The following is an 18,877-nucleotide window of genomic DNA, read 5'->3' as shown; positions in this document are numbered from 1 at the left end:
CAGATGTCCAGTGGTGGAGCATTTCTCTGGAGAGGCATCTCCTAGCAGAGAATCCCCGTGGGACTGACTCTCCTGGCTGTGTCTGAGTGCTCACACTCCTGCCTGTACAACTGGCTGAATTGCATCACTTGTTTTTGGCCACAATTCAACGTGTCAGCATAAAGTCAAAACAAAATATGATGAAGTTTTCTGGAAATATCCTCTTTGCTGATCAGCTGCATCCCTACTGGCATTTACTGTGTAGCCAGTACACCATTAATCACTATGGAACATTTTCATTTATTTTGACACCAAAGAGAAATTGGAAGGAAGGGTATTTTTGGATGGGAATGAAAAGCAGGCTGTAGGAATATCTGCTTTCACCTTAGAACTTCCCCAAACTGACTGTCAGCCACCACCCTGTGGAACTTCCCCCCATGATATGTTCTTATCCTTCACAGGTACAGTAACACTGGTCTGAACCTCGCACATCTTTAATCTATTTCTTGTACATTCTTTCAGGTTTCAAAAACAAGGAAAAAAAATCCAAATATCTGAGGTTATTTACTGCATCCAGTATTAGCTACACAGCAAGTCTGCTGACACTCTGCCGTGTGGCTTCTCTTCACTCCTGTCTTGCCCACAGCCCAATTTTTCTTCTCACTACGTGAAGCCTGTGCTCCTGCCCTTGCTGGATGTCTGCCTTGTTTTGCAGCATAAAATAGTAGATTGTATTTTTTTGTTAGATTTCAATGTGCAAATACAGCCCCCTTGGTCTCTGCAAAACTCCTGGGAAGAACATCTCAGCATCTGTGATGTTTTCTTAGTGAAAAAAACCCCAAACCAAAATAATACGGTAATAATTCCAGGCACCTGTCATTTTTAGCTGAAAAATTATATAGGAAGCAGCAGCATCTACATTCTTTGACATATTGTAGCATGCCATGAAGTGAGCAAATACAAGGGTAAACATAACCAAAATATGTTGTACAAGCAGGACACTACACCAACACGGCTGATTTGTATTCTACAGAAAGCTGCATGGAGCAAGACCTAATATTTCAGGAGAAGCTGGCAGAACAAGTGCATGATCCATACCCTGAGCACAGGGATACTGCAGTAAGCCTTGCCCATAATTCTGCCCAAAACCTGTGGACTCAGCAGAGCCAGGAAGGGCTCTGGCTGGACCTTCTGCTGCTTCTGATCTGCCAGCACTGCTGATGTCCCTGGCTACACATTTCCTCTGGGTTTCTCACTACCAGACACTCATACTTAGGAAGGGAGAGCAAGAAAGTAAGAACACCAGAACAAAAATGTAGCAAAATAATACCAACACTTCCTAAAATGGCACGGGTTCCCAGCAAAAGCACAGAGCTGCACTCACAGTGGTGGTGAGGATGCAGGTCATTAAGATGCAGGTGATCCTTACAGGGTTTCTCTCTCTACTAATGATGTTATATTGAAATTGAAAGAGCACATTTATCACTTTGCATTTTTAGCAGCATTTAGTAATAGAGACCAGTGCGTTATATTTGCTTCTTATCTCATACTATGCAAAGCAGAGCCTAGCAAATGCTTCACAGTTAGCAATTGATTTGATTTAGGACTGTATTTTGTGTCCATGAACAATCTGCTACTTGAATGTGGTGATTACACTTTGGTTATTTTAGAACTATTTGGTGAAAAAAAGAAGTGAAACAGGGGACAGTTTGCTCTCCAGCTACTGCAGTAACATTTCAGTCATGCACCAGAGTGTTTATTAGCTGGGTTGAAACCCTCCAGTCTAAACCAGCAAATTTATTCCTGGAACTCTGCTTCCTCACAGGTCACCACTGGTATGGATTAGACCTGAGACCTGGAGTTTGCTTATATAAATTAATTTATATGCCTGTTTCTATTAGTTTAATAGTAGCCCAATAATAAATTCTTCTAATCCTATTTTTCTTTTAGAATGCCAGACTATTTTTCTTTGCAAACATAGACAGGAAAAGAAAAAAAACATAAAAACCCAACAAATTAAAAAACCTTGAAAAGAACCTAACTAATTAAAGGATGTTAAATCAGCAGGGCAAAGTTCCTCACAAGGTTTAATATATAAAAGTACTCACAGACAATTTTTTTTCTATACCAAATATGCTGATTTGAACAGTTAGCCTGCAATATGTTTGGCATTTCTGCCCCAGACTTCAGCATTGAGTCAGAGCAGCATTTTCACACCACCTCTACTGACCATTACGGACTTCCCTTCCCTCTGATGACCAGGAAAAAGCCACGCTCAGTGCAGGTTCCTGGGAGCAGGGAAGGGCAGCCTGGCAATTCCTCCAGGCTCTGCTCAGCCCAAAGGTGCCAGAACAGCTGCAGGAGCAGGGCTGGGCTCGTGCCCCAGCAGAGCCACTCGTTTTGGGAGCCAGTGCAGAGCAGGGGGAAGCTGCCAACACTAACTTCCTAAAGGTTAATACTTACAACTACGTTTTGGCTGATATTTCCAAAGCTGCCTACAGGGAATGGATGCCCAGTGCCCATTAATTTTAATAGGAGCTGGGCAGGCACAGTCCTTATGAGGACAGGACTATTTCAGCCTGTTACTGGTGGTGACATGAGGTTTGATATTGCAGGAGCCTGATTACCTGCTGGGAGCACTGAAGCTAATGCAGCTCCTATATTTTGGCTTGAAAATTGAATATGCAAAATGCATGAAGAGTGTGGCTATGCTTACCATAAATAATAATTTTAAGATGAAAGTGGTTCAGATGGAAAGGGTCTAACCTAAAGCTAGCTACAAATTAGTGCTCCTGATGGTTTCAGAAATACACTGATAGGATTCAGCGCACACTTGCAGGAAGTTTCACTGAAGACCTGTGAGTAAGGGCTGTTAACCCTTACTCTGAGAGCTTAAGCTTCTAACCTGGTTTGTCAATTTATTCCTTCTATTAGGAAGTTGTATCAGCTTTCAAAAGGTGCCATGAAACAGCAAAACACAGGCCTGGGTGATTTGTAATTAATTTTGAATTTCAGAAATTTCAAAACCTCCCCTATTAATTCTATTCATCCAACCTGGCTCCACAAAACGCATTTAGACCATGTCTATTGTAATCACAGATCATTTCTGATCACAGTTTCCATCTGGCCATGTGTTAATGAGCAGCTCAGCTGGGAAACCTGCAAACTCAAATGGATACACTTTGCTAGAATCCCCACTTGTGGGCACCAGGGGTCATTGGTAGAGTGCAAGGCAGGCAGCAAAACTATAATTTACTTAATTTGTGTTTGCAAATGCTGTGGGGTCTTTTTCTGCAATGAACACACAGAATTTACAAGGGCTGTTTCAGAGGAGTAGTAGAAAAGGATTCTACAGTGCTGCCTCATTATTGCTCATCCAGGGAAGTCCAGGACTGCCTTCTCTGACAAACAGAATAGATTAAAAATATCTAAGTCAATATTTACAATGGAGAATTAATTGGTTCCACTACTAAAGCTGATTTATCAGCAGGTTATTGCAAATAAATGAATTAAAAAAAGATACCAGTGTTGGTCAACCAAACAATAAAAAATGATTGTATCAAATAAAGCCAAACTGTAACTAAAGACTTCAAGAGGGTTTTTTTTTTTGGCCTCTAACATAAAAATGAATTTTATGAGTCTGCTGTACAGCATTTTGTCTTGGCTTTTATGTCTGTGATCCACCCATTGCTCACCAGTATGCTGCAGTGTTATTTGATCAAATAACACCAATTACTTTGCATTTTGTGGGTGAGACAAAAGACACTGGAAGTCTTCAAAACCAGCTGTCATCCCTGGTGGGAAGCTGTTGCCAGCCCCCTTAGAGACAGTAGTACTCTTCTAATTTCCAAGCAACATTTAATGATGGGGAGTTTATATCAATTAAACCCCCACTGTTTTCTTAGCTCTTCTCCATCCCTGGTCTGACAGCAGATTCCTTCTTGTCCATCCTTTGCTTTGCTGCCCTGCAAATCTTCTCTCTCAGCAGAGGCTCTCCTGAGCAGCCAAAGCCTCTCTCCACACCTGGCCCCATGAGTTAATTCACCCCATTTTTTGGGGCAGAGTGGCTGGAAGTGCACATCCATCTCAGGAAAGGAGCAGTCCTGATGTTGGAGGGAAGCACTTCAGTTCTCCAGCTCTGCCACAAACACCTCACCTGCTCCCTGCCTGACATTCAGATCAACCAAATTCATCAGACAAACAAGGGAAATGAATAGCACCAACACAATGATGAGGCAGGGCCTCTCTTTCTGAGCTGAATCCCAGAGGAAACACAACTCATTTTCTCTTCTGCTGCCCTGGCCCTGTGCTCTGTGGTGTAAAACACTGGTCACTGTCCTGTCCCCCATCCTGCTCAGAGCAAAGGGTTCCTGTGTCCTTGGGTAACCACTGTGATACAGGTGTGTACTGCACTGATGAGCTTGGGGTTTGATCTATAACAGGGACTACAGGTGCTCTTGTTTTAAAAAGTGTTCATCCAGTTGGCAATTTTCAAGAGGAGGAAAGGAAACTTCTAAAGGAAATGGGGTTCATTTGTTATTTGCATAACTATATTACACACAACCGTATTTGATGGTATTTTGTGGAGGGGTCTAGAGAAAAAGGAGAGGGCATTTTGTAATAAGAAAACCAATAGAGAGAGAGAGATGTTTTCTACTCTCATTTGAGCTAATGGGAGATTTGCCTTTGTCCTCAGTTAAGACAGTGTCATTTGCTTCTCCATTTCATTTCTGAGTGATGGTTTGTGCTGATGTTTCACCTTGCTATTCCTGAGTTCTGGGCACATTTGTAAGATAAAAAAAAAATGTACTGGCCATGCACATGCATCTTGAAAACTCTGCTGTATGGTTCCTGCCTAGGAATTGTAATCACAAGGAAACGATTACACAAATGTACATATTAAAAGCAATCCATCTGCCTGCAGAATAGTTTTTATGTACTAATGACATAGGGCAGAATGCTTAAACTGTGGAGCACAGCTCCTTCCCCCACCACTGTTTTTTGCATGATGGTTTCAAAAGGGAGAGGCAGCACTTTTAAAATAATATTAAAATTTGCCATCCTCCATCTTGCTTAACCTTGAGCAGTTATTGTAACAAACTGAATGGCCCATGAAAACAGCTCCCAAAGTGAAATAATACTTTCTTTGATATACAGGATTAGTAAACTGCTTTTCAACACCTACATATGGAGACCTGGTCCAAATTCTGAAGGCTGTTTACATGTTCAGAAGCCCTAAACTTACGATGATTCTGCAATATTAATGCATAAAAACCTCCCAAAGCAACACTACAGACTGACAAACTGCTGAGGGGCTTGGGTCCTACAGTGACTTGGTTATATCCTGAGAGGAGGAACTGTAAACGTGTCTGTGATCAATTGTATGGATAATTGATCCTCTGAAATCAATTAAACACTTGTTGACTTGCCTGTTTCCAGTTGCAGTTGCCAGATTAATTCACATAGTTCAACACAACAGACACTCTCAGTGCTAAATTAGTGACTCCTATTTGAACTCTCTTCATCAGTAAAAGGATAAACGATGTGTTTGTTTCCTTCAAACATTTGGTCACTGCCTCTTTAAAATTTCAGTGTGTAATACCTTCAGGTTCTCTTTTATTAATTCAAAGAGAGCTCACTGTGGAGGAGCATTTTTCATTCTTACTTAATCATCCACTTTTGTGTTCAAGCCCTAATCCTACAAACAACATTCAAGCCTTGTGAACTAGCTCCATGTTTATAGATGGAAGGTAGCTTTGAAAGAAAAGAAAAAAAGACTTCCTGCTCTGCAATACTCCAATCACGTATTTTCTACAGTGTATTGGAGACACCTGTAGGCACACAGCATTTCACTTGCACCAAAACCACAGCATCTGATGCAGAAAAGATGTGTGGAGTGAGTTTATGCAGAATTAGCCACTTCCTAATCTGGTTTTCCCTGGGATGAGCTATCATCAGAATTCCTGCCAGGATTTGGTGTGAGAGGATAGAGCACAGATGCTAATGTGACCTTAATGTTTCCCTAAGCTCCCCTTGGCCATGGATTAGCTGGACACTGGTCCCACACATTCCCTGAGGACTGTGAGCAAGGATTAATCGCCAGTCACCATCCTGTTCATTTTCCTAAACTCTACAAACCGTGCCCTCATTTGGCACAAGCTAGCAAGTCTCTCAGGGTTTCAGGAGCCAGTTTACACCAGCTGAAAATCTGGGTGTCAGCAACTGCTTCCTGAGAGTGTTCTGCATGCTGCACTCGGGCTGTGCTTGTGTGCTCTGCCACACAGGGAAAAGATGAACCCAGAGCTTGTTTAAAGGCAGGGTGTAAAGGTTTAAACCTCTTGCTCCTAAGATAGCACACATCCTTCATCAGCTGGATCACCTCTCCACGCTGATGCAGTAAATGGCAGAAAACCTCTTTCTCCTGATGCCATGCAGGGCAGATACACACCAGGCTGTACCTTCCTGATCTTTGAAAATCTCTCCCACAGCATTTCTGGGTGAAGAGCTTCTGTGAGAAGCCTTCCTTAGCATTGCTGTAGCTCTTTTTGCCCCTAGATCTACCATCTGTGTATTTGCACGTGGGTCACAGGGGCTGAGCCTCCTGTTCTGGGCTCACCAAAGCAGATCTGTGTCTGCAGAGCAGTGAAACCCCTTGTCCTGGATTTCTCTGGGCTCTCCAGGCAGCCTGACCAGTCCTTAACCTGAACCCATGCTCCTGCCTGTGGCTTCATCCCTGCAAGGGAATTTTCTCTAGGCTCTCTTTTCCCTTCCAGCTCGTGCTTCTTTTTCCCTCTGTGCCTGGCACACTGGCGTGGCCAGCTGCCCTCCCTGCCTCCAAGCCCTCTTCTCAGGCTCTTTCCAGTGCTGTGATTAACACCTAATGCTACCTATCAGAGGAGAAATCTCCTACTGTTTTTCCATTTAGCCTCTAGCAGGTTTATTGCAAGTATTTGAGTGAAAGGTTACTTTCCTCTGTACGGAGGTGAAGTAATTATATGTTCCTGCGTGTCTTCACACTGCTCCAGAGCCATGCCATTCCTTATTTCACTGTAGGGATGCTGTTTGTGCACCTTGGTTGGCTGTGAGGGCTCTGCTCCCTCTGTGTCAGCACTGAAATCTGCCAGCTGGAGCCTGGAAAAGCGACCACCCCTCACACAGATGGAGATATTGTCATGACTTATGGCTTTTTTTACCCCTCTTAAGTAGAATAAGAAAATGGTTTTCCTGCGGAAACTGGGATTTAAGCGAGCTCTCTGCACTTCATCAGGGGTGGATTAGTCAGCTGTTCTATCAGCTTGATATTAAAAAGGGTGGTTGCTTTGCTGTGCAGGAAACCACAATGTCACTGGGAAAAAGAAAGAAATATAAAACATAGGTGGGGAGACAAATTCTAGCCATGATGGACAGGTACTCGTACAGACCCACAGTCAGACGCTCTCGTTAGCTGCACCATCCTCACAGCAGAAAGGCAGGACCAGGCATTCCCCTGTCCCCAGGGCCTGGGGATGTTTGCATGCAGCAGGAATGGCACAGCCCTCGCTGGGAGATGGGGAGCACCTGCCTGGGAAGCCCTCGCTGCAGAATGGCTCAGGTGAGCTGCAGGTTTGCTACTGGAATGTCCTGCCTGTGCCTGAATCACAGAAAAAAACACATCCCTGTGTGTGTGAGCAGCTCTGGGTGCTGCAAGGCACCACCCGTGGCAGGGTGGCTCTGCAGCGTGTGCACAGAAATACAAACACACACACACACATATATATATGTGTGTGCATAGATACAGATCCATTTGCCCACACAGAGATTTGTTTGCACATCCACCTGCTCAGGGAGAAGCACAGCCTCTCTGCTCTGCCCAGGCTGCTCACTGATGCTCTGGGTTCAGGAGAAGCTGTGCTCTGACATGAAATCTCAGCCAGCACTGGCAGGGTGAGGCACACACCTCCCCTCTGCTCCCTTCAGCCTCTGCCCTGCAATGGGAAGGAAAACTGGTAATGGGAGCTTCTGTGCCTGGGTAAATGAATTAATTACTCTGCATGGCCGCTGCCAGCTTTGCTTTTGCTGCCTCTGAAGTCAGCACCTCTCAGGATCTGGCTGTGATTTCAGGGTGGTTGCAAGGGCGTTTCAAGAAGACATGATCTGGACAAAACAGAAGCCTAAAATATTTCAGTGAAGTTAGACTTCTCTCCCCCTTTTAGTTTTTTACTAGCACATGTGATATTTGGTGACTTTTCCTGAGCTTACTAAATGGATGTCAATAGGGAGGAGAGGCATTTTTTCCTCCTTACAAATGAAGTCATCTGAATTCACCAAATAAAAATAAATATGAGCTTACTGCTTGGTTCCAGTGGTGCTGCAGAAGGACAGGGCTATAGATTTTCCCAGGAGTGTGGAATAATTCACCAAGGCTGCTCGTTATTCATATAGACAGTGAATTAATAATATGGGACCCTGAGATCTCTTCTTATCTAGGCCGAAGCACAGCTAGAGGGATGAGAAGCTGACTCCTTGGATTTCAAAAAGCATTTTTCCCCCTTTCTTCAAGAAATAAGAATTGATTGAAAGTATTTTCACGGTGTGGGAAAAAAAAGAGGCTTTCTGGTGATACCACCTAAAGTACACATTAGATAAATAGAAGACTATTGGCTTTGTGACTGTGAAATGTTTTCACTTGATGTAAGTGCTGATAGATACAGGATTACCTCTAACAAAGCATTTACTAAGTACCTGACCCAAAGTCAATAGGAGTCTTTCATTTGACTCTACAAGGCTTGAATCCTCCTTTCACTCCAGGGAGAGCCAGGAAGTGTCTGTGCATCCCATGCCCACCCCTCAGCTGCTGCAAGCTGGGGTGGCACCAGTGCTGTGGGAGGATGCTGAGGACCAGCACCAGAGGGGCTGAGCTGCACCTCTGTCCTGAAGGAACACTCCTGAATTATGGATGCTTGCTCCACAATCAGTATCTTAACCATAATTTAAAAATAAAAATAAATGAACTGATGTCAACAGTGTGGCTGCACTTACTGTCTTCCTGAGGAGTGACGGACCTGATGGGACCTTGTGGTTTGTGGGTCCTGGGTGAGAGCAAGCAGGGAAAAGAGCAGCAAATGGAACATGAGCTGTGAATGTCCTCCCTCTGCTCCAGCTACTGCAGATGGCAAAATAAGGATGAGCAGCACCCATCACCCAGTAGCATGACTGGAGAGGTGTGAGCTGCTGGCCCAGAGAGGCATTAAAAGTGTTCCCACTGGTCAGTGAGACTCATGTTTGGTTTGGTAGTGCTGCCCTGAAGAAGTGTGATGTAAATTCACAGGACCACATGGTGGCTAGTGATCCTCAAACTAATAGAAATCTGAAGTATTTACATGTGTGCTAATATATCATACGTTTTGGAATGATCTGGAACTTCAGGTGATCCGAAATCAATCTGTGAAAAACAAAAATATTGGCTTGATTTGATTTTTCTGTATCAGTGAATGATTTCCCTTTCCCATGATGCATGACTGGTATAAAACAGGACAAGAGCAAACCACGGAGACTAAACCACCACTGCTGCCTGAGAGTTAATGCTTCTAAATCCTGTGCTGCATAAAACATGGAATGGGATCACCTCACGTGTCTGCAGAGGCCTTTCTTACAGGTACAGTTTAGAGGGAGAGATACTGCTAAGAATTTTAGTAGCACCTTCCTTTTTCTTTATTGGTTTTCACCAGTGTTAAACCCACCTCATTTCCTATAAGCACTGGCAATACGCACAACCTGCACGAAAGTCCCTTTGTGGCTGATTTCAAAAGTCAGTGCAGGTGCTTTTCTGTTATTCCATATTCTGTGGTCCAACAAATTTCACAGATAATTATGCAAGAAATATGAGGTTGCCTGTGAAAGAGTTTAAAATAGCCTGGAAGAAGATTGAAGGGAAGGGAACAGGAAAATGAAACATTAAAACAAAAATGTGTGTCTGAGAGCATTGAATGTAACATAGTAAACTCCAGTATAGATGAACAAATTATATATTATTCACAAGCCTTGAAGAACACACAGACATAACCACTACTGACTCTCCAGCATGGTTCAATACCACTTTAAAGGATATGGGTCAAAACACAATATTCCCAGCATAAAAGTGACAGTATTAAAATTATAAATATATATATATATATATATATATATATATATATATATATATATTTATAGTAATGATATGACAAAGGAATAAAACCTCACCCCACAGGAGAAATTGCTGCACCAGTGACAGCAATTTCTGCTGAGGCACCTGAGGGCCTTCATGAACCCACTGGAAATGCTGGACTTTGCTTTCCCCAGAAAAGGGATCCTCTCAAACTCCTGTAACACGCAATGAAGTGAATCCACCTGGGACTTGCTCAGGAGAGGTATCTGGGCAAAAGAAGAAATTAATAATATCCATGGCAGAGAGCTGAGCAGCCTGATGCCCGTGGTATATGCTGTAGCCAAGTGGCAGGCAAGATAAATTGTAGAGAGGGAAAGGGAACATTTCAAACCATCCTTCAAACAAAAAGGACCTTGAAGTAGCGAAGGGAATCATGAAAGTAAATGTGCAGCAGAAAAGGCAAAGAAACAGAAACTGGTGTCTGTGTTTCATAGCAAGGTTGGCTTTTGCTTTGCTCCCACTGCTGCTACTGCATAATTCACTGGTGATGGAGGCAGCTTTTAGGACTGAATGAGCCACATGGAATCATTTGTGACTTTTGAGGCTGCCACAGTAGAGTAGAGTGGGAAAAACTCACTCTACTTTATTAAGATGAAACCCCAAAGAAAAGGTTTGCTGGACTTGGTAGGAAGTGATACTTGGGAATACACATCAACTTCATGCCCTTCATGGTACAAACAACCTCAGCCTGAATTTCAGCCCGTGCAGGAGGAGGACTGCCTGCCAAGCCCTGTGTACTGGGATGGTCAGATCTCACAACAAAAGGGACCAAAGCACCATTCATCACCCCCGATACTTATTTCATGTTAAGATGACTCCTAGATATAATTGTATTCTCTGAAAGAGAAAACAAAGCCAGCTCTCCCCAGCCCAGTTGCGTCCCAGAGCAATCGCTGGCAGGAGTGAAAGGCAATGCAATCTCTCCTCTGCAACTCCCCATCAAAGTGGCAAAGCAGCAGCCTTGATGTGCTGTTTCCTGATGAAATTGAACTGGGAAACACCAAAAGCTTGATCCCAATACCACTAAGTCACAGTTTGGCAGGGCAACATTCGGGTTCAGCCTGTTTTATGCACACTAGTACATAGGCATGGGGTGGAGATGGCTCCAGGTGATAACCAACAGGCAAACTGCTCACAGAGGTCTCCCAGTCCTTGTCACCTCTCAGAGGTGATGTCTCTGTTTGGGTGTGAGTATATTGCTGCACTTCAACACCTCTGGATATTTAATTAGGACCCAAGCAAGATTTCTTAGTGACACATTATGGCTTGAAATTATATACATTTACACACTAAATAAAACCTAGTGTGAGATTAACTGGTCTTAATCCTTTCAATATGGTAGATAAAGAAAGTAGAAAGTTGCAGGTGAACTTTTGAAATGTTCTCATATACAAAATAAACGGCAAATCCCAAATCTTTGTGTGAGTTAAAGCACTGACATCAATGGCTCTCCAATGGGAAGTTTTGGGAGTTTGTCTTAACAAGAACAGAACCACCAAATTGGAAAAAGTTCTGACTTAAACCAGGTCAGTATGTCAAAAGTCACAAAGCAAAGTCTGGGATAAAACAAAGGCCAAAGCAAATGTCCCCTGGATTAATTTTCACCAGCAGCATATTGGGCTTTTGAACCATTCTCCAGCCATCTACAAAAGCAGCTATGGGCTGACTACAACAACTAAGCTTGAAAGGGGAAGACATTCCTTTGTAGTTCACATTTGTTGGCTTTGAAGTCACAGCGAGTCTTACCAGCAACTTCAATGCCTTACACTTTCATATTAGCCATTGTTTTATCCTAACTCCTTTCAAAATTCCAGACAATAACATTTCTCTTTATTGTAATCCTGACAGAGCAATTAGGCTCCAGTCCACACCTGCACCCGACTTTTTTCTTAGCACAGCACTCTTTGAGCTTCTCTTCTCTGAACAGAGTTATGAGAGCTGAATTAATGGTGTCTCTGCTCTATCTGCTGCCTCTGTGTTTCATGGCCTGATGAAGAACATGAAATTCTTCAAGGCTTGTACAGCTGATCTCTGGTTACAGCCAGCTGTATTTTTCACCTACCGTTTTATGAGTGCTTAGCAGAAAAAGAAAAGCTTCTTTTTATCAGGGTAATTAAGCAATAACAGAATTACAGGATGTGGACTAAAGCAATCATTCACAGGTGCATTCAATAGCCTGGTTTTAATCATGAGTTCAGAAGCTGAATTGCATTCCCAGTGTAACAAGCTATGAAACACTGCTTCATAATTTAAAAATTTGAGTGCCTTTTTTAAATAATATTTCCTTTTGTATCTTTAATATATAAATCAGATATCCCCATGCCAGAAATACCTGCTGAGAAAACACGAAGTTCTGATTCCTCTAAGGCAGTCACTCTCTCAACTTTTTGGTGTCAAATCTGCAAGGATGATCTTTATCTGCAAAATTCTCCATTCCACAACACCTGCCAATATTCCTGTCTAACTACAACACCTGCCTGAGCTACATTGGACCACTCCCTGTTCCTTTCTAATCCCTTGGCAGCCTGGGATTGAGGAAAGGTACCCAGAAGAGAACATTTTTCCCAATATTTGCTTGTAAAGCTCCCCACTCTTGCTCGAGGTGAAGCTGAGTGCCAAACACAGACCAGAAGAGGAAACTTTGGGTGCTTCCAAAACTGGCAGAGACACCTTCACCCATGGGATTCCACCATGGAGAGAATGAGGAGAGCCCAGCACAGAGCCTACAGTGCCAAAACCAACCCGTGGCTCTCTGAAGCACCTGAGGGTTGGTACAAACAACCTTCACCAGAAAAAGCAGCGAGGGATTTTTACAAGATACTCCATTCCACAAAGCTGCTGCACTGAGGGATTCTGCAGCACAGAGCAGCTTCTTTGGGAAGGGTAACTAATGGGATTAGTACCACTTATTTCCCATCTTCTTATGTGATTTATATTTTGCTAAGAACTTCCCAGCCGTGAGGGAAGCTGTGTGGTTTCACCTTGCAAGGCTGGCAGGGGAGCCCCAGAGAGGAAAACACCCTGTGGAGCTAAACCTGATATGAAACCCAGACACAAATAACATGGTGCTTTTTCTTCAGGAAAAAAACAAAACAAAAAACCCCAAATCCCTGTGACAAGTAACAGCAGCAGTGATTTCAAAAGGCAAAGATTTTTTTTCCAGATTTCTGGAAATGGTAATGGTAATGTTCGTTTCAGGACCAGAATACAAGATTAATTTATTTATGTTGCCACTGACTCTCCAAATGACTAATTAAATCAAAATGAATGGCAGTAGTCCATTGAAATATTTATGAATCAAAACTAATGTGGCACCGCAGGGGCCCCGTGAAGTGACTCAAGGGATAATTTTGTCCAGGTATTTATCAATAATAAATCGTTTATACTCATCAAAGCATCCATACTGGGCAATATTCTCACAGTTTGCAGGTAAACCTTAACATGACCCACATGCACAGAACTGTGCACTAAAGTGGCAAGAAAGAGGTTTAAATATATACTTATTTTTGTAGATGTTTCTATTTTGTTAAATAAAGAGCACAACACAATTCCTACACAAAATCTGTAGACTTACAGCTTTCTACTGGATGGTACACAAACAGAAACATATACACAGGAGGAGCTACTTGCCATCAACACAGGAAGGTCTGTTTCTTGTAGTCCCAGCCACTTTCCCAGGTAGACAGGAGCATTTTACTGTTTGTGATCTTTCCTCAATTCGATTCTTATTACAGCATCTGTGTGCTGCTATAACTTCACACGTTCCTCCTTCTGGCAAAAAAAAAAAAAAAAAAGGAGAAAAGAAAAAGAAAAGAAAAAGAAAAAAGAGAATATTGACACTCTGATTAGGAAGAGCAGCAGTGGCTAATCAAAGCACCCTGGCATGCTCCTGTCTGTGCCTCTGCCCAGCTTCTGTACAGGTGGGATTACAGTTTTATTTCTAAATAAATTTTTTTTTGTGTGCTCCCAAATAAGCCAGGTACTGCTATACTATAATTTTTAATAGACAATGTAGATAAGTGTCCCTTGCCTTTCTTATAGTAGAAGTTTCTGTGACATCCACATAATTTTTGGCCTAAAAATAATGTTGTAAGTATCTGGGCCTGAAGAAACAAGGGTAAAATACTACAGAAAATGGGCAACTAGTGTTGGCAGGTTTCATGCTTGTAATATGACAGGCCTCTTCCCCAAACATTTTCTCATAAAAGGACAGAGACTAAGAGAATCCATACAGAAATAAGATTTTTCTCCAAATATTTGATTCTGTGCTAGTACTCAGCCCTTAGGGAATGCCAATGAGTCTCTCCAGGTTACAGGGTGCCCCAACAGCACCTCCCTTTGCTCCCCCTCTCACTAAATTGTCAGTTTTAAGGCAGGAAACATTCCCATTGTGTGTGAGATCACCAGGTTTAATTAGTTCTCTCCCTGATTGTTCTTTATGACCATTTGCAATATTTTGTTAGACAGGGAGTACAGAGGAGAGCTCAGCAGATACTTCGGTGGCTTTGGGCTGGTGAACGCTTGGTGCTTGTGCCATATGCTGAGCACAGAAATGCAGTGCCAGGTGTGCCATTCCCCTTCAGCCCAGCTCTGCCGTGCAAGGAGACACCACCACAGTGGGCTAATGCCTTGCCCAGGTCATTTCTCCACTCCTCAGACTGCATTTAGCTCGTAATCACTGAGTATTTAATGGTGTCAGGCTGTGCCCCACAGATATTTTGCTACTTTCTGAAATTGCGGCATAAATTTGGCAGGGTTTGTTTCAGCTTAGTACAAAACCCCATGTGCTGCCCACTAAAGGGCAGGATGTGCAAGATATTCTAGAAGAGCTTCATTTCTTCATGCCATTAAGAACTGCTAAGTGCACAGTGCTTTTACTACAGCATAAACCACATTACTCACATCTTTGGCTTTCACTCTTTTTGAAAGAATATTGACAGCTTTCGACACTGTGTGCTGTGTGGCCAGGTAGGAGGATAAGTGTGGAGATGCTGCTCCACCTCTGGCTGTGAACAAGGAGTTTTGGCAGAGGTTTGGGAGTCATTCCCTACCAGGAGTGAGTCCTGGTACCTGTGGTTTCTACAAATGTGGCATTTTTAGTGAAGCACTGGGCAGGGAGGGTTCTGCCTGGTCTGATGTTGCTCAAATGATGGTGTCACATGGTGGAGTTTGCAAGCATGAGATTAATTCAGTAGTAAATATTGAAGTCATCTGGAGAGATGTGCTGCTGCACCTCTTAGTTATTACGTGCATTTGGGCTGCTGACACAAGCTTTTTGAAAGCCAAAAGGTGTCAAAAAAGAGAGATCCAAACAATTCAGAGAGCCACCCTCTAACAAAGGGTCTGTGAAGTGTCTCTGAGGAGTAAGAGGAATTGTGATAATCAACTCAAACCCAAATGCTTGTATTTTCTATGAAGTAATCCTTCACACAAACTCCCTGTTCCCCTATCCAAATCATATTGAAAGCAATGAAAAGATTCTCATTGGTTTAATCCATCTTATGGTCATGCCCTAGGAGAAGAGAGATTTGTGATTTTATTGATTGGAACTTCAACAATAAAGATAATGTACACAGTAATAAGCATTTCTAATTTTAGACTACATAGACTGTGTGGTAAATATCTGTGAATAACCTAAATGCTTAATTTTCTCTATAAATTTGCTGTATGAGTACTAAGAACCACATGACCACATCTTGCTTATTTGGTTATTTATTCAAAATAATGGGTTGTGGTGGAAGAGCTTTATAACACCTTTAATTGTTATGTGGAAGCTCAAGTTGCTGGAGCAGTAAAGAATTTAGCTCAAAGTGTGTAGTTGTTTAGGAGGGGAAAAACATAATGAAGCTATAAAAGCAATGAAAAACTGCTAGACAGTTAAATACATTAACTGGAAGTTTTATCTATATAGTCTATAAAAATATGCAAATATTAATAATTACAACAATACAAAGACCCCTTCCAGTGCTGACAGAGAAGAAAAAATCCACCTCACATGGAGAAAATTCTTCATGTTATACAGCCTGTTTTCCTGAAAAATCTGCTAAGTGGGCTCAGATATTTCCATTAGAGGATGTTTAGCCTATGGATTCTCACTGAGTAGCATTACATGCAATGTATTCTGCTGGTATGAATTTTACCAGCCATGCATGTACACAGGAGACTTTTACAAAGATGAATACAAAATGGGAATAGAGACAAATATAAATGGACACAGTGAGAATAGGAAAAAAAACCTCATTGAAAGAGCATGCTCTTTACTACATCATTCACAGAAACATATATGCCAGAAATATACTGAGGGTGGGAGGTTCTATTTAAATCTACTTCAGCTGCATAAACGAGGAAATTAATTGAGTGGGGAGAGGAACAAGAATCCATCCTCAGTTTCCACTGAAAACCACTCATTGTGTTCAGACAGATAGGAGAAATATCTTTGTATTCTGTGATTTTTATTTTTTATTTCCAGCTTTCTTCTTTTGGGGCAGGGGGCTGGAGAGCACCAAGAAATGCTCTCATTCAATATCTGATGGCTTTCCTGAGTAATTTTTTTTTTTCTCAATGGTTCATCTGGATTATGGGAAGTCCTGGCAAGATATTACATGGCTGGGAGTCCTGAAAAAAAAGTGAATTATTGACCTGATAGACTGTGAGTGCAGCAAAAGTTTGAATCCTTGTCATAAACCCCACAAATGTCTCTGTTTTTGGAAGTTTATGGTCTCTTGAGCTACAGTAGCTTCTGGCTTTGATTCCACAATAATAGCCTCATCCAACTCATTGAAGTCAATAGGGGATTTGCCATTGAATTTAAAAGGAGAGGAAAGGAGCCTAAAAATCCTCGAAGTAAGTGTCTTCTGAATGTAATGTTGACAGTTACATTTCATGAAGTGGCTGTTTTATCCACCTGGCATTTTTTCCCCTTTTAATAATTCCCTTCTGACTCAAGAAAATCAGATTAGGAATGGAATTGCAACTTGCAGATCAGGAAGAGCATTGATCTTCCTTCAAGAATGTTCAGAGATTAATGAAAATGTCCTGTCTTGACTTATATCTTCTTCACACCAAACATTATCAGGACTTGATAGTGAGAACAGCTGATCCTTTCTGAGCACTCAGTAGACAGGAGATCCTCAGCTTTGCACAAAGGAAATGTGACCAAAGCAAGAGGGACAGAACTGCCTGCCAGGAGGGTCCTGGACTGTTGAAGATGGCATCTGTGTCATTGCAACTCTGCTCATATTTCCTAGCCTTCCAGAAATCCTTGATCTGCACAGATTTAAAATAGAAAACTGTAGAAATAATAGATCATTCTTCCTGTAAAACAGGGACAGCTGTTTGTTACTCCTGCAAATGCTTTAGTTCTAATTGGAGGACACTAAACTCCTGAAATAATGCTCATTTTTGTCTCTCTTATAAAGCCACCTTGAGTTTACACACCACAGAGTGAAATATTTTATCATAAACATGAGTCTGTTGTGGGAGGCTGTGATTTAAAATATCTAATCACCTATAAGGTCTGAGTGCATGCCTGGCAGAAGCCAAAAAGCCATCTTCTAGTCATCTCTGTTTTTTATACCTCTAGCTAGGAGGTAATAATAAAAGCATATTTTGCACTTCAAAATTATAACTTGCCTCTGCATTCCAGCCAAGCCTGAACTTATCAGTAAACAAACATAAAAAAGGCAAACAGCACTACTGATTTGTGTTATACATTGTGGAAGTCATTAACTATGACTCAGGTAGCAAAACTTATATGTTCTCTCTTTGACAGTGATGACAATTTAATAGTATTTGACTCTGCTGAGTTACATGGAGCGTCCTGCAGCAATGAGAGAGGTTGTTTATCAAAATGATAAACATGTTTTCATTTCCTCCTTGGCTGCATGTATGTGATCAGAAGTCTAAGGCCATCAAGAATTCACTTACTCTGGCCACCAGACAGACATTAAGCTATTCAGGACCATCTGTGCTTGAAATGAGTTCCACTTAATGGACCTTCCTAGGGCAGGTCAATCATAATGAATGCATGTGTGCATGAATGCATGAGCAGAGCAGAGCTTTGGTGAGACTTCTTGGGCTGTTTGGCGCTGGCACAGACGGCTGACAGATAAGATGTGCCTTTCTTCTCGGGGTCATACACCCAGCCATTTTAGAATTCAGATCCTCTGTTGCATTTGCTTCTAGCTCATTGCAAATGCACCTCACAGCCTAATCCAGATGAAGGTTGTTGTAAGAACCTGTTCGTGCTACTTGCAAAAAAAATAGTGGTGCCCAAACCACATCATGGGCTTTCCTGGCCAAATTCTGCCTCTGTTACACCACTGGTAATTCACTATGGGAATACAAGCAAAAGAAATAGTATGGAACAATTTTATCAACATTTCCAAACAGTTCATTAGGACTATAGCTGGTTTGTGATAGCTCTATTTATTTACACAGCTTCAAGTAGCCAGTCTAAGTGCCAGTGCTATCACCCTGCTAAGGTCATAGACCCATATGTTATTCTGAAAATGCTTGAGCATATGCAGATGCTACTGCTAGACCTAGGAGAACAGAGAAAATTTAAAAGAGAATTTAAGTTCTATAGACTCCAAGCAAATGTTTAACAATGTGACAGCAAAAATTCTTCAGACACTTGTCGACTTGCTGAAAAAGTGTTCACAGAAACTAATGGATAAAAGAACTTGCACCCTTGCCACCCCATGTCTTATAAAG

At 42.1% G+C, this 18,877-nt stretch overlaps 1 protein-coding gene across 2 annotated transcripts in view; it reads right to left on the bottom strand.

Annotated features, from left to right (window-relative positions):
* Positions 1 to 18,877, bottom strand: part of TAFA1 (TAFA chemokine like family member 1) — a 215,010-nt gene that overhangs the window by 26,489 nt on the left and 169,644 nt on the right. For both annotated transcript variants that reach the window (XM_088061865.1, XM_005522006.3), the window contains one exon: positions 13,793 to 13,933. In XM_088061865.1, the coding sequence (XP_087917991.1) occupies positions 13,793 to 13,933 (141 nt within the window). The remainder of the gene's footprint in view (positions 1 to 13,792; positions 13,934 to 18,877) is intronic.

The sequence above is a fragment of the Pseudopodoces humilis genome, chromosome 13 (assembly GCF_049639895.1).
Source record: "Pseudopodoces humilis isolate 2021_Gansu_Grassland_sample_001 chromosome 13, ASM4963989v1, whole genome shotgun sequence".
Classification (NCBI taxonomy): domain Eukaryota; kingdom Metazoa; phylum Chordata; class Aves; order Passeriformes; family Paridae; genus Pseudopodoces; species Pseudopodoces humilis.
Note: the sequence above shows the minus strand (reverse complement) of the source record. Positions and strands in the feature narration are given on the sequence as shown.